This window comes from Lathamus discolor, chromosome 3 (genome assembly GCF_037157495.1).
Source record: "Lathamus discolor isolate bLatDis1 chromosome 3, bLatDis1.hap1, whole genome shotgun sequence".
NCBI lineage: Eukaryota > Metazoa > Chordata > Aves > Psittaciformes > Psittacidae > Lathamus > Lathamus discolor.
This window is the reverse complement of record NC_088886.1, coordinates 56,701,286-56,726,286: the sequence shown is the minus strand read 5'-3', so window position 1 is coordinate 56,726,286 and position 25,001 is coordinate 56,701,286. Positions and strand designations below refer to the sequence as shown.

Sequence of the window (25,001 nt, the reverse complement as noted above, 5' to 3'; positions counted from 1 at the left end):
AAATTACAGAGAGCTTACTAACTCTGACTGTTTCTTCTGTTAACTGACTTTTCAGGATCTTCAATCCTTGATCTTTCTTGACATTTTGATTTTCCATTTCCTGTGTGTATAAATATTTTTATTCAAGAGAACAGCAGGTGAAGATAGTAACAATAATCTCACTAATGAAAACCCATACTAAGAATTAGGAAAAAAAATATAAATCCTTGTATTTAAAACACAGTTGCGGGCATACTGTATTTGTGTACATCATACTCTGAAGTCAGTCTGGTTCCTGATAGTTGTCCCTTCATATTCTGCAGCAGGAATTCTTAAAAGGAATAAAGCATTGCCATAATAAAATATTCTTGGTTTTCCACCTACTGCAGAATAGAGACAAATATTCTTTATCCAGATCTCCTTCCTTTGATTACGGTGGGGAGCCCAAGGGGCAAACCAGAGGCAAAACCAGAATGCTGAGATGGAAAATAATGAAAGGCCATTAAAATTTCTACAATATATAGCAGTAGCAGTAGGAGATGTGGACTAGATTCAGTCAATTACTCAAACAAAAATTAAGAAGCAAAACCATACGGATCTTAGATTTTCTCCAGTTTTTCCATGCATGTATTGCTATGCTTTTCATCGCCATTAGCCACTTGTTTGATTTGCATTTAAAGAAAGACTTGTTTGATTCGCATTGAAAGAAAGTCAAGAGCCAACCGTACCTCTCTGCTTTCTATCAGAAGCCCATCCAATGATTCAATGTGATGCTGTTTATGTATAACATCTTGTTGCAACATAGATATTGTTTTCTCTTGGTCAATTAATTGTTGATCTTTCTTCGCCAGCTGTGTCTGTAGCTGTCCGTAAGTAATTCATGTTTTATTATTTTAATAAGCTTTTTCATATAATTTGTGCATCTAAGTATGTCATTTGGTTCTACTCTCACCCATCACTTTAAGAATGAAAAGTAAGTACATTCCTGCCATCAGCAGTACTGCACAGTCTTAAAATTATCAAGAAATCCCAAATGCTTAATATTTTAAAGTAATAGGAGTATCAAGACAATGAAGGCAGGCAGAGTGTAATTGTCTGTCATCAGCCAAGACAGTAAGACATGCATATACGTTCTCTAGTAGAAGATGACAAGCTTCCTCAACAGCTAGAAATAGCCACAGTTGTACTCCTAATCACATGGAGGAACAGAATTTTTCTCTAAAGACTGAAAAACCTACCAACACTTCTCTCTGAACACAGATGCTCGTGAGGCTCAGGCTGGCAGAGGTTCAGCAGACAAGAGAATATTGTTAGAAGCTGTCCTGGTCTAACCCCAGTAGGCAAAAAAGCTATACTTTACAGTATTCTTCTTAAGTCCCTATTTCTCTTCAGTCAAGCAGAAAAGAGGATATGAAGATCTCGGAGGGAAATCATGCAGTTATGTAGTGTTAGATGGAAAAATGAACTAAAATCACGAAATATAAGGAGAAGATATAACTTGGTAATGTAAATTTTTAATTGGACAGCTGCCTCAGAATTACTAAAAAGACAAAGAAATTAAAACAGACAACAAGTTATCAAGTGTATCACTCATACATGCAAGCACACAGAAGCACTTACTAGTTCAACCTGTTTCTCCATCTTTTTGTGCTGCTCAAGGTGAGCCAACTTTGTTTTTTTGAAGGCAGAAGTTATTTTCTCGTGTTCTTCACTGGCAGCTGTTTCCAACTCATAAATGCGTCTGTTTTTTTCCTGGGAAACAGCAACAACAATAATAAAACAACTTAATAAAAATACTTAGCTGTGTTATTAAATAGTGTTTTATTTGATGATTGAGTTGATAGATTTCATAAAAGAATAAGATGGAAAATAATAAAGCTACACACAGCATGTTTCATCTCTAAGGATGTCACACCTGTAACACAGTTATAGAACGCCACTAAATGCAGCTACTACATAGAGACAAAGTATCTACAAAGGTGGACAGCCCCTACAGATTGTAACAACTGGAACTAGGAACCTCTGACAAAGACAAAGAGCAACTCTAGTTTCACATCAACAGATGGAATATTTAAAATACAGCTTTCCATTTCAAAGGACCACATAAACAGTTTCATTTTCTAGCAACCTTAGACCCCTTCTCAAAACTAAGAGTTTGTATAACAATACCCAGACAAGAATTACAGTGCTCCAGGATGTTAGATCATCTTCCTCACTTACTACCATTTAGAAGACTTTCATTCACAGATCTACATATATTTCACTGAAACAAATGGCAATGCTACAATAATAGGACCAGATTTTCATTGCACATATCATAACAACGAACAAGTAACATGTCCATTAATAGCTTACAGTGTTCAAAAGCAGGAAAAAAGGGATGTTTTATTTGAAGAAAGATTCAGTTTTTAAAGACTGCACTGTCTAAAAATTGCATAGATTGTTTAGTAGATCTGATAGTCTATCCTTTTTAAATATGTGGAATACTGTTTTAACCTAAATTTTAATCTCCATTTTTGTCTTTTTACATAAGACACATGAGAGCATTTTACCATGAGTTCCTGTTCCAACTCAGTATTTCTTGTTGCAACAACGGAGTAAGCAGTAGTCTTTTCTTCCAGCTGTTTCTCAAGTACAGAAAGTTGAGAAGATTTCTTTGTTATCTGAAATGAAATACGGCACAAACCAGCATGAAGACAACTGTTTATTCAAGTATTTGTGTATACTTTCTTCCTTGTATATGCTTTCACCAGTTCCATTTTAGCTACTACTATTTCCTAGTGTTATTAATTATTTATTTGGGTTTGGGTTTTTTTTATATGATCTATTAAGCTTTATTACTTAAGGGAAAAATTCAGGATAATTTACCTCAAATTTATACAATTAATTATAATTGTTACTGCCATATGAATGAATTAGCTGTTACAGATTTATAACATGTATGGCTATTATTAGGAAATACTGTAAATGCCATTATGCTGGCATTCTGTAAATACATTAGCACCAGAAGGTAAACATTAGCATTTTAACTTATTCAACCAGACAAGAGCTAGCTGAAGCTTCACTTCTTTCTTTTGCAACTCTTCAGTAAGACTGTTAATCTCTGTCAACTGTACTAATATTTAAAGAGGAAAAATATAAGTGTTTCTTCATTTTAAGATTACACATTAATTCAACCATATGGAAGCAACAAGACTGCACATATTTTCCACATAACCAATAAAAATAGTAGTAGTAAAGCTCACTAACTATGTCAGCTTTAAGTTTTCTGACAAGTAACAAATTAAGGCTGCTACATAAGTTTTCCTGCTTGTTCAAAAGTTTATTTACCATTTTTCTTAAATAAGCCAGATTTTAAAAATAATATGGCAGGTTTTTCATAACTACTGTCTTAACTATCTTTCAATCACAAAGTGATGTATTTTTTCAGTGCTGCTAAAAACTTACTTCTTTCTCTAAGCTACTAGCTTTTGAAGCCTTCTTCAATAGGTCTTTCTGCATGACTTGGAAATGACTGGCTCTCTGAGCCATGCTGGTCTTCAAAGAAGAATTCTCATCGTCTGCTTTTGTCAGTTTAGTGCGTAATTCTTCTATCTCTTTCTGGAATCTTTGCCTCTCCTTTTCAAATTGCTTGCTGATAAGTTCCAACTGCTGACATTTTCTCCTCTCTCAAAGTAGAAAAAATAAATTTAAGGTTAATTTACAAGCCAGCACTCAAACAATAATCATACAAGCCAAAGAGAAATGTAATTTCATGACAGCACGTTCAACTAACACATATAGTATCCTGAAAAAAACCTCTTTATTTTTTCCCCATAATATAATGGAAAGCTGTGACTCATGAAAACAAACAAAAAACCCCAATAAACAAAAAAATGCCACCAAACACCCCAAAATTATTGAAGACAGTGTGATTATGTAAGTGCCCTGAAGTCATTTCATGGAGCAGTCCTAACAGTAATCACAGAAACAATAGCAGAAATTCTGCAACAGCAAGATACAGAGAAAAGAATCAAAGAAAATATGGAGACCTCAGCATAGCCTGCATGAAGAAAAAATACATGTGCTTATTTCAACACAATTCATAGCTTGGATATTTATGAACAAGTAACTTGACTTCTAGAAAGAAGAATATTGTGCCTGGAGAACATAACAATTTCCAGAATTCCAAAGTGGCAAAATGCTCCCTGCTCAACCAAACTATACTTGTTAGCTCACACAGATATATTTAAAGAAAAAAAAAAAAACCAACACTATAAAACCAATGTAAACCCCACCAAAAAATTCCTATTCTGTGGATTAATCAGACAGAACTGCACAGCTACTCCTGTAAACTTACCTCCTTGACTTCTGAGCAATCTGACAGGCTCTGTTTCCAGGTCATATAATGTGCTATTTTCTTGTTCTTCATTATCATTAGAAAGATGCTCGGCTCCACTACAGACAGTTAGATTTGCACAAGGCTTTTGAGCTTCTGCTTCTTTCATTGCCAATTTAATGCTATTATAAAAAAGAAGAAAACTATTTAACATTCTTCATACATTCTAGTTCTGATGCCACCTTATTATCTGCCTATTCTTGCCATAATTCTGTAACCAGAAAGTAATACCTTTGGTCTGCAATCAAAGGTTTATTCAATTCACAAGACTCAGAAAGAACTTCTTTTGTTGAAGAGCTGGATAGATGGTGTTTCAGGTGGCGCCATTTAAACTAAAAGTTAAGGGAAAATCAAGTTCAATTCAAAATCAACTTTATTGCTTCACAGTACGATTAATTTGTGTGTTATATACATAATTTATACAAATTTTTTATACAAAATATATTTTTATACAAACTTCTCAGCAGAGGTCACTTTGGCAATTCCAAATTCATACAGAAAGCATTTTTTGATTTTGGTTTCATTACACATACTCACATTTATAGTTCAAAAATAAAAACATCAGATGGATTGTTTACTCCTCACCCTATACATCTCTCTAGCCCTTCCTGACTTCCCAAAAACAGTTCCTCCAGTAACCACAGTCAGTTCACACCTTGGGGATTTTTACATGACTCTCCCAACCAGTCAGTTTAATGATAAACTTCAGGCTCATGAGCCAGAGTTCATCCTGGTAAAACAAAAGTTCATTTGCAGCCAGGGATGGTATGCCTTCTGTTTCCCAGCAAAAAAAAGAAGTTCCTACAAACATCGCTCCTGCTCCGATTTCTCCATTGTGGAGGTTGACACAATACGTCTGCCTTACAGTAAATGTTCTACTGAGTACCTCAGTGGAATATGATAATAGGACATCATCATGTCTTAGATATTATACATTCATCTGAAGAATCAATACACAGAACACAGAAATAGAAAGTGTAATTTTAAATGCTGGCTGATTAAGCAATCCAAAGCACCTATTCCTTGCTCTTGAAAGAGAAGACAAAATTATTTCTATTGAGAAAACATGTCATCCATGCATCCTAAAAAAGCAAAGATATTTTAGGCAAATAATTTCTCAAGAATGTCACAGGATTTGCATGCAATGTCAGTTAAGACACGTAATACAATTTTTAAGGGTGTATCAGTTACTGTACCTCTCCAGGTGTACTTAGAGACAACTGGGAAATAATAGTTTCTAGTATGTGGAGCTCTTCCCTTGAATCTTCAATTTCTTGATGGCATAATTTCAAGCGGTTACCTTGCTGTGCAATAAGAGCTCTCAGCTCTGTGTTTTCACTTGTTAGAACATTTTTCTCTTGAAGTACTATTTCTTTTTCATGAAGTTCACTCTCAAGCTCCCTGATCTTCTGATCAGATCGAGTCAGCATTGACGCCATTTCAGTGTTCTTTACCTCAAGAGTCTTAATTTCTTCTTTTGTGCTATGATTCTCTTCCTTTAATTGCCTAAAGAAGTACATCCATTTAAAAGGTATAGCTCAACATAGAGGATTTTCATTATTAAACTTACTAGAACACCATAACTATACTGTTTTACTAGTTTCCTTCCTTTCAAAATCTAGGATTTGCTCAACAGACCAAAGAGTTTTCATTGCTGTCCTAAGCTTTCACTGTTCCTAAAGACAAGATGCAAACTGCTATCAGCAAACAAAAGGAGGGAATATATGACTTCTCATTCTTAAGCAATTTAATAAAGGTTTAAGTACTATCAGAAGAGTCACTGGTAGGAAATAGATCAAGGTGGCTTTAATTGTGCTGAAGCCAAGGAAATTTAAGAACAGGATAACATAACTATGTAATGATAACTAAAATCAGAATGGATGAAGAAAATGTACTAAGACTGAGCTAGTCTAGCATTCTGCTACTAACAAGACAGGGAAGGGTCCTGTTTTTTCTCTCCCCTATCTGACGGTACTGTGAGCCAACTGTATTTTTAGCCCACCACAGATCATTTACTTTATTAGGTACCTCCTGATTTAGGAAACTGAATTAGCTCAAAGGTCCTGATGAGTGCCAAACCCAGTGCAAGTTAGCAGAGAATAGACAGCAGTCCAGAGAAAGATCCCTATCAAGAGCAGAGAGCTATTCAACAGGCTCAAGCTAGAGAAAAGGTGCTCCCATACTGCCCACCCTTGCCAAAATGGCCTGAAGAACAATTGTTAAGACAGGCTTGTGAGTGTGGACAGTGCATGTGAATGGGATACCTGAAACTGTCCAAGAAAACACTCGTCCAAACCTAATGACACTAACGACAACCAGCTGGTGGGTTTAAGGATTATTTAGAGAAAATAATTTAGAAATGTTTAAGTGCATGCTAACATTTTTTACCTTTTTAGTATTCTGATTCATCTGTTGTATTGCTGATACTAAGTGTTCACTGACACTGGTCCTGATTCCATTTGAACTACACATATCGAGCAGCACATTCATAGTGAGAGTTGTAACGTGCAGTTTCTTCTGAAATCACTGTACAGAGATTTTTAAGAGCCTTTGCATTACCTTAATTGCTCTTCTAGGCTGTCTAGGTCCTTTCTGTAGCTGACACATTTTTCATTCAACTTCTCTCTTTCTTTTTCACAATTAATCAAACGTTTTCCCAAGATTACTTCTTCAGCTTTAACCTTAAAAAGCAATATTTTTTTGTTACTGTACAACAATAATCTAAGCTTCTGTGGCCAGCAGCATTTTCTTAAATGAATACTATAAACATTATGCTGTGGGGTGGTTTGTTTGTTTTGTTTTCTTTCTTTCTTTCTGCTAAGCCTGTAGATAATTCTGTCGCTCACTATTGTGAAGGAAAGGAACAAAGAAGCTAGATTTTTCCTGCAATTTGGGAAAAAAAGTAAAGTTATTTTGGTTTAATATTTTAGGGCATATTTGTGGTTGGCAAGGACTTTTTCTACATTCCACAGGGAAAGAAGTCTAATCAAATAAAAATGCTCTGTAAAAGCTAACTGTCTCAGGCCTGCTTTTTTTCTCCTCCCACAAGGCCAGAAGCATTAACAATTTTGATCACAGGAACTTTGGGAGATAACTTCATTTTCATCTTATCTCTTCTCTAGCTCATGTTTCATTGAACAGCTTATACAGATGGAATCAGAAGAATTCTTTCAAAAGCATCATATACTTTTAAAATGTAAATTTCCCAGCAGGCAAGCAGGAGTCAGAAGAAACATCGGCAGTATTAGGATACCTCAAAGATGCAGACTGTCCAGACTGTAAGAAGACAGTTTAAAACTGAATAACTGAAGTTCTAACCACAAACAGTTGCTTACCCTGTCTCACCTCTCTTATGACTTTGCCAACAACAAGTAGAAACAATTGACCCACTTGCTGAACCTGTTGCTATTAGCTGCCTAAGCTTACTGGAAGAAGCAAAAACCTAACAGAACGGCAAAAAACAAGTGAAGAATAAACTGTTACCTTTTGTAATGTTTCAGTTGTTTTCTCTTTATACTTTTTGAAAGCTCTTGTCAGCTCCTCCACGCTCAACAAAGCTTCGTTTCTTTGTTGTTCTGCCCTGCAAAGAAGCATAGCGATTTTAAAATTCACAAAGTTCAATCATTATGTAACTCTCCTCCAGATACTAAAAACAGCTCCTGAAGTAATTGCTCAAGGTAATTTCCTTTCTTCTTCCAACTTTCCAAGCCCTAGATTAAAAAAAATTTCACAAGGCATAAATTAATTTTAAATATAATTTTGGCATAGTAATATAAGCAAAATTCCAGTAAGACCAAGAATGTTTAAACTGATTCCTCCTCACAAAGAGTTTGATTCAAATCATCCACCTGTCCCTAGCAGTAAAAGCCTGTTTTAGGGACTGGATTAGCATGTGTGATAAGGAAGGAGACAGTAGTGCTCACTAAGATTCAAACTGCTTAATGGGATACTGAAGGGAGCATTCATGATGGAATTATGGTGAGACTGACAGGAACTGATCAAAGGACAAACTATTTGGAGGATATCGGAAAGATGGAATCAATTATACTAAAGGAAGCTGAGACTGGGATGATACCAGGTGATCAGCTGTTTGAAGCAGAAACCCAGACTTCGTTTTACTACTCTGTGCTCCTGCTCCTTTCTTACTTTCCCTTCTTGTTATTCACTAGGGAAGTTGGAACAGAAACCTTGAGACAGGTCAGCTATGCAGCCTGTTCAGGACACCCAGCACAAGCACACAAGAATTACCATTGCTCAACAGCATCTGTTTTTCTTCCAGTATGGGCAGTGTGAGGACAGGATAAGTGCCTCATCTAATTACAGCCTACCTTTGGATCACTGTTTCTCTGTCTCAAGAGCGCTGCCCATTTGGACATGGCGAAAGTATTCAGAGCAGGGGATACAAGATTTCAGAATAACAAAGAAAATAGTCTAAGTCTAAAGCACTTCAGTTTGCTTGGCCAAAGAAAAATAAGTGGTTGTAATTATCGATTAAAAGCAACCTGTAATAATTGTTAATACTAACCATAACACTATGTTGCTTTTAATACATGGCAGAAGCTTAGTTTTTCTATTTACATTTGCAACTAGTAACTAAGTACAGCTAGTTCCAACCCACATGCTCTGAATGAACAGTGAATAAATAAAAGCATTTTTTCACCAGTAGCACAGTATTTCCATTTGTCTAGCTATAGGAATGTTAGAGGTGATTTCCTGGGTACATAGACAAGCCAGACAAAGGGTTAGCATTCAAAGGGCTCAAGAAATGCTTTTTTAAGGCACTAATTCAGGGGTGTTTTTTTGCCCCAGGTAATACAGTTAAATGAATTGTGCAAGCAGGAGTCTTGTTATTTATCCCTCTCAATTCTTTAAACTAACATTTTGGAGGTGATAGGATTGTATATGGTAGCTTCCAACAGCCAAAAGAAATTATCTAACACTCCAGTAGCCACACAACCACTAGGCTAAAGGAAGAAATAGGAAAGGGAAATGGAGATTTCAACTTTTCAACAGTACCATACAGACAGGTAAGATTAACATACAAAGTGTTCTCTCAAGTAAGTTGTACTTCTATTACATTCTTCATATCAACCCAAAAAATACAGCACTCAGTACTGTTGCATACTGAGTTCTGAGCACACACAGTAGGTTCTTGCAAGATGAAGTCAAAAGTACTTCAGGAAAATTTATTGTGGACACATTTCAGCTCTACATTGTGTCTATTCTGAAGGGAAAAATAGGAGACAGACTGGTTATTAGTGTACTACAGCCTGCTACTACCAGCAAACTTCCAAGATTTAAACAGTGCCCAAAGAATAAGTATATTCACACAGAATTTCTCCTTTAAAAAAAACCCAAAACAATACGGAATAGATATGATAAAATCATAGAATATCTGAAGTTGGAAGGGACGCATATGGATCATCAAGTTCAACTCCCTGCTCCTTGCAGGATTGCCATTAAGCTCAGCAGTGACCATTAAGAAAACCTGTGTAAGAGCAGAATGTATACCTGGTATTAAACTGTGGAGCTAATTTGCTACTTCTTTTTGTTTCTCCAAAAATTTGAATATTTTATTTTTATATGTGATTCTGGGGGGTTTCGAGCTATCTGAAACACTGTGTTGCATGACATGTACCAATGATAAAAGGCAATACTTCCCAGTGCTGGTTATTAATTCTGTATATAACAAACACTTCTTTCTTTAGTATTTCTTTCTATTTTTGAAGTTTTGAAGACTAAATCATGAGTAACAACACCATTCAGATGCTCCCTGAACTCTTGACAGGCACGAAAGATAAGCACCGTGTCACTAAAAAAACTATAATACTGTCTGACTTCATGGGATACTTCGCAAAGGTAACATAAATAAATTGGAATTCAGACCTTTGAGAAAATATAATGGAGAATTAGTTGTAATTTAGAACTATGAGCATATTTTAAGCTCTGTTGACTTCATCTATCAGATAATTCTTTAGGTAATATAAAGAGTGTTATGATTTGTTTGGCACTGTAATTTTTTATGTTACCATTATAAATTACTGTGTTACTTTCACTTGTATTACCAGATGTGGTCTGATAGTGTAGGTAAGGTCTGTTCTTAAAACACAGCAATTATGTGATCCCACAAAGTAAACATTTGCCAATGGAAATAAACACACACTATAACTCAGTATTCCATTTATTAAAATTGCTTAGTTACCTCTTTCCTTGCTTGCTTTGTTCAATTAACTCCATTTTCAGGTTTTTATAGTCCTTTTTATATCTCTGCAACATGTTTCCTCTTTCCACTGCTGTTTTCTGGCTTAGATTTAGTTTATCTTCTGCATCTCTATCAAATACACAAAGCATAATTGAAAAAAATAGGAACTTTTTTGTAAAGAAACTCAACTTTTATTGCTCTCTTCTGCACATGATGTTTGAAAAGCACTAGTCAAACACCCTGCAACTCTTAAAAGTAGGTTTGGAACATCCATAGTCTCCAGATTCCCTACGAGGATGCCTGCAGTCTGGAGTGGTGTCCAAAGCTCATCAACGGGCACCCAGTGTCATAACTGCCAAGGACATAGAAGGTTGACTCTGTGCCATGAGATCTGAACACAGAAATCACCATTTTTCTTTCAGAAGGAATGACTGGTCAGGATACACTTAGGGGAAACAGCACTAAAATGAAAATTAAGACAGGTATGTCTTCCTGACAGCCTCTGGACACTGTTTACATTTATTTCAACATTTGTCTCCATCAATATTTTCATGAAGAATCTTTTACTTTACATGCTGCACAGTCATGTTTGAAAATATGTATGCTTGTTTACAACATAAGCTATACAGTTATGTAACATACAATCACTCTAGTCAGTTATAAGGGCACATTCATGTTAGCATACATTATGAACTGGTTTAACAACCTTTATTTTTTTTTCCCTCCATTTGTTGAAGTACATTCAGTACAAAATAAAACACCTCCCTCCTCCTAAATGTGGCTCTGAAGTGAAAGTTTCAAGCCCTAGATTACAAGCCCCACACAGTACCAGTTATCATGACAACCCAAACAGGAGATTGGGCTGGCAAGCAGACCACAGTAAAATGATGATACAGAAGTACACTTATTACCTGAGAATTTTATCTTGAGCTGAAACTTCTGCTTCCAAGTTTACAATCTGTTCTTTCAGCTTTGGAATGCTAACTAAATGTGTACCTAAAGTTGATTCAAGATAGGAAATCTGAAACAGAAACACATTTGGGTTTTAATTAACACTTGTGTGTATATATATATATATACACATACACACACACACACATACACCCACACATTCAGATGAGATACAGAAGAATAATTTGCTTACTGAATGATACAGTGCTCTTCACCTTACTGTAGAAGATGCTTGTTCATCTACAGGAATTGAACTTCAATCTTCCAACTGACACCCTTCCAGTTCCCTAGCACCACTGCAGTGTAGTACACTGTCTAGCAGACAGACTTCTTTATACGTTGATTTTGTCTGTTTTTCCTCAAAAGTTTATATCCCACTATTTGTTCTTGCCCATGCCAGACAGTCAAACATTTATCTACCTATTTATTCACTTATATATCTCCAGGGCTGAAAGACAACATTTCTCAAACAAACTGCATTAACCATAGCTATGTTTTCTTAATGTTACCTATAAGCTCAATACAATAATATAGTTGTCCTGAAAAAATAAGTGTGTATTAAATCAGCGATGACTTATTAGATACAGTATTTCCTTCTAACCCACCTTCACTTTTTAAAAATAACAATATTAATCCAACCTGAAAGGTTAAGATTTTTTTTATTTCCTAGACAAATGTCTACCATGCCATTATTGTTCCCATTATTCCCTCAGACATGTGAATGTACAGTACTAAACACATTATTGAGCTATTTTCTTACATAATGTATTCTTCATTCTGTGACTTACTGGCTTTAGATTAAACTTTGAAACATGAACAGATAGAATTCATAATTAATATAGTTGGTTTGCTCATGAAGAAACAGGTTCTAAACTATCCTGTTCCAAAATGAATGAATATTATGTAAAAGTAGAACATTAAAGTTTTAATCTATCTAATATTTAGACAAAACAAAAACCAGCATGTTCTGCTTGGAATAACACTCAAAAGTCATGGTCACTGGGGCTTTTGGGGGGGTTTGTTTTTCTTTTCTGATGAATACACTGAAGATACATACTCTTGTTTTTGACTGCAGCAATTCAAAGTTCATTGTTTCCACTCTGTTCCTTAGGTAATGGTTCTGAGAAGTCAAAGATGCATTTTGCTCATGAAGGGCATCCAGCTTCTCCTTAAGATGTTCATTTTCTTCTGTGGTTTTATCAGAAGTTGTGGATACTGAATAAGACTAGACATAACATAAGGGTTTATATATTTATTTGTTATATATATACACACATGCTTATGCATATGTAAGCAATATACATATCAATGGAAACTCTGTAGAACAAATGTACTGAAATCATATTATGTTTAAGACAGCCCCCTGATTGTCTAAGAGTTGTCGATATGATTGCCCATTGCTATGCTGTATCGACTCCAAGCCCTAAAAGCAAAACAATTCTCATACACATAGTAAAGAACAGAAAACCAAAGTAATAAATATAAGTAATGAAGTGCAATATTTACTTCAGATTTCCTTTGAAAATTCTTGCCCAGTGTTTTACCAGCATTCTTCTTACAGTTGGAAAAGCCTTGATAGTTGCAGTTAGGCTGAACATGGTCCTTCAGAGTGAGGTCTACAGCCTCATCCAAGCAGGGGCCATAATGCTCACTTGTATGAGAGCTAGGAGTGAAAGTAAAAAGTTGCTATGCTATTACTCTTCTTTTAAATTGCTCATAAAGAGTTTTCAAAAGAAAAGCACAAAAGGAGCTACTTGTGATAATCCATTAAACTGAGTAAGATAGATTTACACCACAAGAGATGGGCTGATCTCATTCCCAAACACACTCATACCTGGAAAGCTCTTCCTCTACAGTTTGTAGGTTTTTTTCAGTTCTCCTCAGCTGATTCCATAACGATTGCAAATTTGCAAGGTCTTCATCAGCAGAACTTTCAGAGCAAGTCCACATCATACAATCCACTTGCACCACACATATGACTAAAGTAACATTTAATGTCAAAACATTGTTAATTATATGTGAAAAGTATTTGCAAAGTTACTTTTAAAGACACCAAAATAAGGCAAGTAGGAAAAAAAGAGGAAGAAAAAAACCACCACCTAATACTGACTTGTCAAATGCCACTGGTGACATTTCACACACCACCTCTCCCCACATTCACTAGATATGAGTGACATGCCCTCAGTGATATGGTTTAATGGTTGTCTTGGCAGTCCTGGGGTAATGGTTGGACTTGATGATCTTAAAGGTCTTTTCCAACCTTGCTGATTTTATAATTCTGTTCTATAAAAATCACTCTGTACAAATTGCCTTTTTTGAGAAAAATTTGAGTTCATTGTGTATTCATAAAGTGCAAGAAGCTTCATGAACTATGAAACCCAGAAAAGCCTGCTATACATTGGTTGTCAAAGATGCCTTGTACACACACCTTGGTTACTTCAGAAGCCCCATGCAGCTGGCAGGGTGACTGAAAAGGTGACAGCATATACAATCACACACTCATAGAACAGTTTGGATTGGAAGGGACATCCCAAAGCTCATCTAGTCCAATCCCCTGCAATGAGCAGGGACATCTTCAACTAGATCAGGTTGCCCAGAACCACATCCAGCCTGTCTCCAGGGATGGCACTTAGACAGAAAACTTTCCTCGCCATTCAATAACCAGCGAAATTGAATATCGGAGCAGTGAGAACTTCACAGAAGAGACACTGCGAGTTGCTCAGCTGGGGGGTGCCGGGACAAGACAGCACACGTCCTCACCGCAGAATATGACCTAGTAAACCGGGCTTGTTATGGGAAACGGCCTCAGATGATGCACAGAAACCAACGCTGGCCTCTTCCCAGCAGCGCGGGGGTTCCTCCGCCGCCAGGCCTCGCAGGCCGGCACCCGGCACGGCAGCGATCCTGCCTCGGGGAGACGCAGATCCCTGAGGCCCGGCACCGGCGGTACCAGCGCTCGCTGCCTCAGCACCCTGCAGAGGACCAAAGAGACGGGGGAAACGAAAAGGGGGCTACCCCTCAGCTGTCAGCACCCATACCTCCCCCTCAGGAGCCTCACCCCACTTCAAACAGCGCGGGCCCCGTCAGCCCAGTCCCGCCTCCCGGCCAGGCCCGCAGCACACATGCGCAACCGGCTGCTTCCCCTCACGCTGCCGCCGCGTCCCTGCGCCGCGGTGCACTGTGGGTGGGCGGCTGCGATTGGTGGAGCGCCCCGCGGGGCCTGGCCGGCCCGTCGCTCGGGCACGGCGGGTGTTCTCCGCACGCCGCCGGAATGGGGCTGCGGCTGCTGCTGCCGCTCGGGTGCTTCGCTCTGCTCCTGCCGGCCCCCGGCGCCGCCGAGTTCAGCCCGTCCCTGGACAGCGACTTCACCTTCACGCTGCCCGCCGGCCGCAAGGAGTGCTTCTACCAGCCTATGCGCAAGGAGGCCTCGCTGGAGCTCGAGTATCAGGTCGGGAAGGGCGGCTGCGGGGACGCTTCGGGCGGGCGAGCGAGCGGCCTGCCCTCCCGGCAGGGCTGACGGGAGGCGGGCCGGACGGTTCGGCTGCCGGTTCCCTCTGACAGAGGCTCGTCCCCGCTCTCCCGGGAGCCGCGCGCCCCTCGTCCAGGGCCGCGGCCCGATCCGCCGGCTCCATCCCGGTGTCGCTCACGATCAGCGGCCCCGAGCAGGATGTGCGCCGTGCCTGCGTTGCCGCCGGCCGTGTGTAGCTCTGAAAGACCCATGCTGGGATTACACGGTAGTGAAAGCTCTGCCTTTGTGGTGGAGGGAAATCCCCCCAGCTTTTACAGCCTATTTATAATTATTCTAAATAATCACTTCTTTACAGGATTTCAAGTTGCCATTCCTTAAAAACGGGAATAAATGTAGGAATGTAATGGCCGTGGCCTTTCTTAGTTCTAAAGCATAAACAAAATCATTGCTGATGCACAGACCCCTTACTTGCCTATCTTTGTGTTGATAAAACACTTTGAATCTCAGTGATGCAAGGTTTTTGGAAACAGCCCTATTTAACTAGACTAACGTTAAGGTCTTGATGCCCTTCTTTGGAAGAGCAGAGCTCCCCAGATACTTTGGGAATGTTCTCGTCTTTTTCTTTTTTCTTCCTTAAAATAGACTTCTCAATAGAGCAGGCATAGACAGGGAAGCTGCAGTGACTATTTTCCTGTCCTAGTATTGTGCCTTAGAATTGGCTGGGATCTGTCTCTTGGCCGATCACATTTTCCCCTCTTCTGCCTCCCAAGTTAAAGTACGAAGCTGAAATTGCCGATTATTTTGTAGCAGAACAAGAATGAAAGACTGAGGTGTTTAAGTGCTGTATAGAGCCCAGTCTAAGCAAAAAGGAAACTTATTTGGGATCAATAACATAGGATTTTATTTTAGGGAGAACATATGTTTGTAACAGTAAATTTATTTCTACTTGGGCATAAATTTCTCGCCACTGCTGCTAGCAGTAAGGATTCATCTGTTTACTTGAATGTTTAGAAAAGGACCTCTGTATGATACTGGAAATAACTGATTTCATGCTTATTTACCCTGAGTTATGCTAAATCATAGGAGTGTTTAATGTGGGATGCAGGTCAAAGACATAATGCAGTAAACTATGCGGATAGGAAGCTTTGTTCTGGATATTTAGAATGTATCATAACCCTAAAGACATATCACTATATATGGTTTTTAATTAGGTCAGCTCTTAGCTACTCATGTTGTCCTTTCTCTTTTTCTTGGTAAGTCTCCAATGTCATTATGCCGGTCTAAACTTTGCCCTCAATTTCAGCAGAAGCAGACTGCTGTACTCAAATAGCTCACTGGAAAACAAGCGAACACAAAAAATCTCCTAGCATGGACCTAAGTCATAAAATCATCCCACTCTGACCCCCTTGCAGCTACTACCTTCCTGCAGAAAATTTCTGCAACACAACAGATATGGTGATACAACTGTAGTCAGTTAAAGCAGCACAGCTTTGTTGTACCGTACACACTTATTGTGAGCTTAGGAAGCTAAATGCCTTCAATTCCTTCTGCCTTTGGGAAATGAGAATGCCCTAGGAGAATTCAGACCTTAAATCGGATTAGAAGGTGGGGTGATCCATGGTACAGCTTTGAGTGGCATAAGAAGTCTAGTACTGTCTTCTACACTGCTAATTCACCCAACAGAAAGATCCTGGGGATAAGGCTGTATAGCCTGTGTTCTTCTACAAATTAAACATGACAGACCTTTATTACAAGGTTTCCAACATAAAACTAGCTCTGGCACTTACCCATTGATAATGTGTGTCACAGAAATGCTAGACTTGGACATAGGCTGGTGTTCTTACAGGTTGTTCGCCCTGCCCAGTGATAAAATTGTACACAGTATTACAAATTAATAGGGAAAGGGTGAATAGCAGCTCAGCATGATTGGTCATGTTTAGTTTAAGATTTTAAATGTTTAAAATGCTTGTGGGTTGAACCAGTTTATAATCTGTTTCAAATTAGTTTGGTGTGAACTCATACTGACAGATACAGCTTTCAGATACTTCCTATATCAGTTCTCTTCCCTGAAAATGTTGCCATCAGCAATGCAAAAAGGAATTGCACTGGTTGGAAGTCGTTTTGTTTTTCTTTGATTCACAGGTTCTAGATGGAGCAGGATTAGATGTTGATTTTCACCTACTGTCCCCAAAGGGTGAAACTCTAGTTTTTGATGAAAGAAAATCAGATGGAGTTCATACGTAAGTTTACCATCTTCAAATTAGATGTGTTACAAAAAGTACTCTTCTGGTTTCTTTAAGCAAATGAAACTAAACCAAAGATTGACTATTTTTTATTCCTTAGTATGATGAAAGACTTTCTAATAGGAAATGCTTTTTACATGGATCTTACCATGAAGTGAAAGATATTTTTGTTTAATGATAGTTCTTAAGGGTCAGCAAACAAAAATAGTTACTGTGGAGTTGAAAAAGGTATCCACATCTAGTATCAAAATATCTTGTGAGTCATTTAAATAATAAGTGGAAATGTTCCCCATTTTTCCAACACTTTTTATCAAAAAAATATAGTAATTGTTCTAACAGTACTATCAAATATAAGAATTGCTCTCATAATATAGCTTTTTTGTAATGAGTAGCAATGATTCAAAATTCCAATAAAGTAAAATGAAAGTAAACTTCTCCATAACTTCAAGCCTTTAGAGTAAGAGTGATTGTTACACTGTGCCTGTGCAATCTGTAATGTGTCCCGGAGTCCTTATTTTTGTATTAAAAAGCATAAATTAGCTATTTCTAAGCAGATAACTGTCCCTCTTTAAGAGGCAAGTCTGCTTACAAAACTTGCTTTTTCAGGACCTGAGCAAGAACTGTAGTTAATGACATTTGCTTATGTACACAGGGTGGAAACAGAAGATGGGGATTATATGTTCTGCTTTGACAACACATTCAGTACCATTTCTGAAAAGGTGATTTTCTTTGAACTGATCCTGGACAACATGGGAGAAGATGGAGAAGATCAGGAAGACTGGAAGAAGGATGTCACAGGCACAGATCTCCTAGATATGAAATTGGAAGACATTCTGGTTAGTATTTTATCTTTTTAATTCTTTTGAACATGAGCATTTGGAAAGAAATCTCAGTATCATTTAACTGTTCTGCCTTGGTCTGGTGCATCATCCTGGAAACTATTCCAGTTCTATATATTGCTTTTACTGATACATCAAGTCTAACACCATGGGTCTGTTTCCACACAGAAGAATCTGCCTAGCTCTCAAACTCACTCTGTTTCCAATTTAGGTTTCTTTCTTCCTACTTGTCATGGTTTAGGTGACACTACTGCTAAAATGGGACATTTGTCTCTATCAGCAACAAAATGAATATTCATAGTATTAAATAATTGCTTAATGCCAGTGATATATAGCTGAAATCACTGCATGAATTTTTATTAATGTTTGAAAATAAAATACTGTGTTATTCTCTTCTTCCCATCTTTGCAGAAATACCCCAACCCCATATGGAATACTTCTATCTTTAATAATTTATCTATTACTTCATTAGTCTTTCTTACCCTTAAAATGTTATTTCCTCTCTTCAAAATAATAAACAGGACAGCAGTTAATCTGTACTACACTGCAGGTTCACCTTTGCAAGCATTTCTGTCAGTGGTAATGTTTGCTTAAACTGTGTGCTGGCCCTGTTTGATGTAGGATGAAGACTACTGCCAAATCAAGGCTTTATTTCCTTTCGTGATCATTAAATGTCAAGATTACTTTAGATTATGTAGTTTTCCTGTACCACTGTTCTCAGTGCTTGACAGGATGCAAATTGTATATTCATTGCTACAGCCAACAGGCATCTTAAAAACAAAACAGAAACTAAAAATAAGAACAACCACACACAAAACCTAAACCAACATCCGCAAACACTGAATACACTCATATAAAGAATGCCAGTTTATGTATTCTAGTTATTGCAATAAAGAAAATGCAGATTTTGAAACAACAATAAGATCTTCCATAGGCATACAATAAATTTTCAAATAGTTCAAACAGCACCTGGAAACCTGGCCTGAACTTCTTTAAGACTGGCAATCATGACAATTAGAAAGACTTAGAGGGGAATTGTGCAGAAAATACTTCTCACTCATCACAAGCAATACTTGGGTGATTTTGATGGCTTGATGTACTAGATAACAAGATACACTTGAATGGATTTTTTTGTGTACATACTGGTGTATCTTTCAGAAGAAAAAGAGCTGCAGAACTTAATCTTTGAGAGCTTTGCAGATCTTATGAAGTAGGTAATTTCTGTTAAGTTCACAACAGTATTTGATGCCATTGTTTACTTACCTCAAGTTATTACTTCAACTTGCAAGTTCTGGGAGCAACTTACATAAACACTTCAGAGTTGAACTTTTTAAAGATAAACAACATATTTGCTGTGGAAAATGGGGATCTGTCTTACTTCTAAAGCTCTTTTATGGTGTTGATACTCCTTATTGTGTAACACATGAACTTTACTATTGCAAGATTATTTGTCTTCCAAAAAATAGCTCTTTTGAAATACTTGTTAAATATGCAATGGAGAAAATGTTCATGGAGTAAATGTTACTGCTGGATTTAACTTATTTTTTTAAACTTATAGCCTCCTGTTACTGCACACATTACTTTTCTTACAGAGTTATTTGAAGGCCCCATTATTATATCAAGAACATAAATCAGCACTTGTTGAGATCAGCTTTTAGGTTATGACTGTCTATTATGTTACAGATGAAATTTTAACAACTCATAGGACCAGGCATTTACTTTGTAAGGAGCAGATCCTGAGCTGCTATTGTTATGGCCAGGGTGTTCATGTACTTCCTCCGGTTCTCTGAGATACACTGAGTGTGCTTTGTAGCACCCTCCAATTGTCCTATTCCAAATTTATTGTCAAAATTCTGCTTTAGTATTGAAGCTGAAACAGCAGTTTACAACCACTACATTGAAAGCATAAAAAGATGGGAATATTACTGTAGTTCTTTTCTTTCAGTACAGCTATAGGCCGGATGGTAGTTTGCATTAAAAAGTACCTTCATTTGATTATAACGTAGAAAAAACCCTACATTTGTCTGCCGCTACATAACTTGTTTTGAGACTACTTCTACAGAGATTGCTGCTTTTTGCTTGCCTTACATACCTGGAATCAGAGTTCTCCAAGATATGTGGAATATTAAAAAACTGGTTTTAGGTTTAATTTCTCTCTCCCCTCTCTTGCCTATAGAAGGGAAAACCCAAATTAATATAGAACCTTAATGCTAAGTTAATTTAACTTTTTTAGGTGATATACAACAATTAGTGAGGTATTTCAAAGCAAAAGTGACTGCCATTTTGGCTAAAATTGAATTACAGATTGTAAGACTATGTTAGTATTTTGTATGTGTTGCAAGCTATAAATTTAATTCAGGTGGTTTGTGGTTTTTTTCTTCTAAATATACTCTTTTGTTACTTACCAGGAATCCATCAACAGTGTCAAAGCCAGATTAAGCAAAAGTGTCCAGATTCAGACCCTGCTCAGAGCATTTGAGGCTCGGGACCGGAATATACAAGAAAGCAACTTTGACAGAGTGAATTTCTGGTCCATGGTCAACTTGGGTGTAATGGTGGTGGTATCAGCTGTTCAGGTTTACATGCTGAAAAGTCTCTTTGAAGACAAAAGGAAAAGTAGAACTTAATGTTCAGTATGATCATAACAATATAACAGGTATGGGGGGAGAGGGGCAGAAAAAAACTACTACAGTGAACAACAACAAAACATGACCTTTCAGATTCTTTTGTACAGGCAGTAGACATCAGGTTTTCAAATCACATTGGGCTTTTTGGTTGGGGAGTGGTAGTCATCTTGTTTGGGTTTTGGTTTTTTTGTGGGTGTTTTTTGTGTTTTTACCATAAACCGAATGCCTTGCCCCAAGTTCTTCCATTTTTGCAAGTGCTACTATTTTACTTGTAGGATATGTTAATGATTGTGAACAACTAACTTATGCATAACAGGGTGAATATGGAAAATTAATGTTAAATAATGTTTGTGGCAGGGACATAAGAGTCAGAGGGATGGAACACTTGTCCTATCAGGAAAGAAAGAGTTGGGTTGTACAACCTTCAGAAGGCTCCAGGAAGACCTTTTTGTGGCCTTTCAGTTCTTAAAAGGGGCTTGTAAAAAGAGTGGGAAAAACTTTGTATCAGGACAGGGGGTGATGATTTTAAACTGAAAGAGGGGAGATTCAGGCTGGATGCAAGGAAAAAATTTTTTACAATGAGGGTGGTAAAACACTGGCACAAGTTGCCCAGAGAGGTGGTGGATGCTTCAAGGCCAGGTTGGATGTGTTTCTGGGCAACCTGCTCTTGTTGAACATGTCCCTGCTCATTGCAGCGGGGTTGGACTAGATGAGTGTTGAAGGTCCCTTCCAAGCCAAAGTCTTCTGTGATTCTACAATACAGCCACTTTTTCCATGTTCACATCAAACTTTAAATGGTAACTTAAACATTGGTTTATTTGCTGTTAAACTCTGAATGAATTTACATATGTGCCTAAGTGTTTACAGGACTGGGGCCCACTGGAGTCTTCTGTTGTTACTATGATTTATCTTGATTTATGCCTTTTTAAAAAGGCTCAGCTTCTGTTGCATGACATCATGGAGAAGCACTGGACTAACAGTGCAAGAACAAAATGAGAACTCTTCTTAGATACTATGACTAACATCAGCACTTCAAAGAAGCACCATCAATGTGAAATTGAGTCAGTGTTGGAAAAAATGGGAGAAAATAGGTGCAATTCCTTTTCATAGATCTTACTGTCCTACAGTTGTACAAGCCTGTTTCCCTTTTTGGCTGTTACAAGATTCAAGAGGCAGGTGATACGGTATAAAAACAAATGCACATACACGCTACAGTATGGTTTGCAAACTCTTAGTTTCTGTAACGTCATGTAATAGATAATTTTCAAGAAGTTGTCATATTATTCTTTCCCTTTAATAAAGGGGGCTGTGTGTCACAGTATGTGAAAAGATTACCTTAACATTCTTTTTTTTGTAATCTCAAATCCCTCTTATTTGCCAATTTATTTTTTATCATCTACTACATCAATGACTAATGAGGCAGTTAATTGGAAGACTTACATAGGCATGAAAACAGAAAGCTGTTGCCCTAAACTTTGCCTTTTTGCTTACCTTCGCAAGTCTTTGAGCTATGTATATACACTCAGTTCATATAAGCATTGTTTCTCACATCTAGCTATTTATTTAAGTCACAAAATACATGAAAAGTACAGGCTTCAAAACTCAGAATCAACAGAATATGGAGATTTAGTTAACTAAAGGCAAAGCTGTCCTCAAATCAGTAATTTGTGATTTCTAGATGAAGTGGTTAACAGGGTACAGGGGATTTTTGCCAAAACCCCTCATGTGAGATTTAAGTCAGTCATTTCTACAACACACCAAGTCACTGAGATTTTCTATATTTTTCAGAAACTCTTTCTTAAACACTTTAAAATGTGTAATATTACATTCTGCCTATTGTTGGGTCATCTGGATACAAACAGCAGAATTGCAACTTTGATACTTTGTTAGCAAAAATTATTTTAAGGAGATAAAACAGGGTCAATAAATGCATGACACCACACTTTGTTCAAATGAAGCAGATTCTAGCAAGGGCTACAGTACACAGAAACAGCACTCTGACTATGGGACCTAGCAATAATATTTCTAAATAGTTTTTGTAAGCAAAAGTATTATTCCTTACAGGACTTGTTACAGAGGGCTGTGAAGGTGGTTGAGCACCTTTTCTTTTTGCAAAGCTGTGTCCAAAATAGTACTGTTTCCCATTAGGGTTCTGCTTATCTTCTTTTTCCACATGATGCAATCTATTCTAAACTGCCTGGAACTGGAAATCTTATTTCTATTGTCAGGGCAAAGCCTAGGGAAAAAAAAAATAATCTTTTCTGATAGTGGCAAATAATACTTGTCTGCCGTTTCCCTGTACATCTCCCAGTACCAGTAGACTATTTACCTACATCAGTGCGTAAGCCAAAGCTCACTGAAGTCAACTGCCAGGTCCCTTCAGGACAGACAAACAAGATCCTTAGGGCTCTGCCCCTTTAGATAGAAGAGATTTATCTTTGGTTATATTACCATGTGTCTGATGTTACACGCTATCTACAAAATGCTGAACCAGCTCTATGAAGCTGTGACTAAGACTCCTACCTCTTATCTGCTAGATTCTAGATTTCAGCTTAGACTTCCAACAGAGGAACTCTGCCAAGTTTCCCAAAGGCACCTCAAGGGATTAGGTTCCCCAGCTGCTCTGCTGTGATAGCAGTTAAATATCCAGCAGCAAAGCAATATGTTGTATTAACTGAAGCTGCTCATGAATGCTGGCTTCTCTGTCTCAAGACTGAACTGCAACAGCTTTTTCAATTACAAAAAGCAGTTTCTGGTAGAAGGAAAATAACAATTGTCACCAGAGTTCCTCTGGAAGAAATAACTATTTTACAACCAAGAGATCTGATTGTATCTTTCCCCCCATGCAAGGTTCATTATAGAAAATGAAACAGGGAATAAAGTTAACTCCGCTTTAACTTTGGCAGCTGGAATATGTTTATCATAGGTGAAGGATTAGGCATTTGGACTTTTAGATAATAAGATTTTATTTGGCTTTGGAAGAACAGATTGCTTTTGATAGTATAAAATGTACAAAGAAGATAAATCTTTTTTTTTTTCTTAATGGACTTTTTATTCAGAATTTAATGTTTTAAGACCTGCAGATGTTGAATAACAATGTGCAAAAACAATTTTAATTGATTTTCAATAAATTAACTTTAAACCTGCATTTGTGTTCTTCATTTTATAATCAAGGAAGAATGCTTTATCTACGAATGCTGCAGAAGATCAAGGATACTGAGGTAACAACAGCTTTAACAATGCACCTTTCTCATTTAGGGTGGTAAGGCACTAACACAGGTTGCCCAAAGAAGTGGTAAATGCTCCATCCCCATTAGCGTCCAAGGCCAGGTTGGACAGAGCCTTAAGCAACACGGTCTAGCATTAAGGTGTCCCTGCCTATGGGTGATCTCAAGGTCTTTTCCAACACAAACCTTTGTGTGGTTCTCTCTTATGCAGTGTTTAAATTGTGTTCTTATTCACTGTAGCCCAAAATCAACTTCAGCAATGCAAATAACTTAGTATTTGCATAGGTGTCAGGTCAGAATGATACCAACCTGTTGTCTTTGTAACAGAAAGTACATTGAGTTTTGAAGCTTTCAGATGCATGTCAGGTATGAGCCTTACATTTCCCTCCCTCCATATTTGTACCTTTATATTTAACACTCCATATTGCACCTGCAGTTCATTACACACAGAAAACAACACAAGTTCCAGTTATGCAGGCAACTTTAAGAACAATTCTAGGAAGAACAGTAGGCACTGTCTTGTGCAAAATTATAGCAGGGGTCAGTATTACTGTTAAGACTAGTAAAGTCTCAGTAGTATTACTGAACTTCTGTGTTCCAAGAAGAGATGGCAAGACCCAAGGCTAGCATAAATCAAGATGCCTTAGTATTAAATCAACACCCATGACTTAAGGAAAATGTCTAGTTGAACGTAACACATTATTAACTAAAATAAGTCCCAAGTTTATCACTTCAGAAAAACAGTGGGAGAAAACACCCCAAAGAATAGATAATGGAAATTTGCAAGTTTGCAATAGCTCAGAAAGACAACAGCAAATGGTCATTTGAACTCAAAACACACTTAATAGTGCTCTAAACCCAATGACCATCTGTTCTCACAAGCCCTTTTTAGAAAGCGTATTACAGAAGGTACTTAGTCTTGATCAGTTGTTCTAACTTATGTGCATGTTTGTGCATTTACAATTAACAGCAGTGCATTGGTCATGTGAATTTAGATAAGTATTTGTCAACAGCAAAAATCGTCTGACATCTAGTGATATGTTGAGTACTTCCATTAATACATACATTTTCCTCCTCTGAACAATT

General features: G+C 37.6%; 2 protein-coding genes across 6 annotated transcripts in view; one reads left to right on the top strand and one right to left on the bottom strand.

Moving 5' to 3' along the window:
- Positions 1 to 14,692, bottom strand: part of CCDC18 (coiled-coil domain containing 18) — a 28,483-nt gene extending 13,791 nt beyond the window's left edge. Inside the window, exons 1-16 of one of the 5 annotated variants that reach the window (XM_065675401.1) lie at positions 14,549 to 14,692; positions 13,345 to 13,489; positions 13,017 to 13,173; positions 12,568 to 12,735; positions 11,471 to 11,580; positions 10,560 to 10,688; positions 7,841 to 7,937; positions 6,917 to 7,038; positions 5,554 to 5,863; positions 4,589 to 4,689; positions 4,319 to 4,479; positions 3,427 to 3,647; positions 2,532 to 2,642; positions 1,600 to 1,731; positions 708 to 842; positions 8 to 100 (exon numbers count right to left, since the gene is read on the bottom strand). In XM_065675401.1, the coding sequence (XP_065531473.1) occupies positions 8 to 100; positions 708 to 842; positions 1,600 to 1,731; positions 2,532 to 2,642; positions 3,427 to 3,647; positions 4,319 to 4,479; positions 4,589 to 4,689; positions 5,554 to 5,863; positions 6,917 to 7,038; positions 7,841 to 7,937; positions 10,560 to 10,688; positions 11,471 to 11,580; positions 12,568 to 12,735; positions 13,017 to 13,173; positions 13,345 to 13,463 (2,166 nt within the window). In that variant the 5' untranslated portion in view covers positions 13,464 to 13,489; positions 14,549 to 14,692. The remainder of the gene's footprint in view (positions 1 to 7; positions 101 to 707; positions 843 to 1,599; positions 1,732 to 2,531; positions 2,643 to 3,426; positions 3,648 to 4,318; positions 4,480 to 4,588; positions 4,690 to 5,553; positions 5,864 to 6,916; positions 7,039 to 7,840; positions 7,938 to 10,559; positions 10,689 to 11,470; positions 11,581 to 12,567; positions 12,736 to 13,016; positions 13,174 to 13,344; positions 13,490 to 14,548) is intronic. The other 4 variants (XM_065675400.1, XM_065675402.1, XM_065675404.1 and 1 more) reach the window with 4 other exon arrangements.
- On the top strand, positions 14,687 to 23,834 carry TMED5 (transmembrane p24 trafficking protein 5). The gene is made up of 4 exons (XM_065675406.1): positions 14,687 to 14,958; positions 17,122 to 17,219; positions 17,875 to 18,058; positions 20,470 to 23,834. The coding sequence occupies exons 1-4, from the start codon at positions 14,782 to 14,784 to the stop codon at positions 20,686 to 20,688; spliced, it is 678 nt and encodes a 225-aa protein (XP_065531478.1). The 5' UTR covers positions 14,687 to 14,781; the 3' UTR covers positions 20,689 to 23,834.
- Positions 23,835 to 25,001: the final 1,167 nt, after the last annotated feature.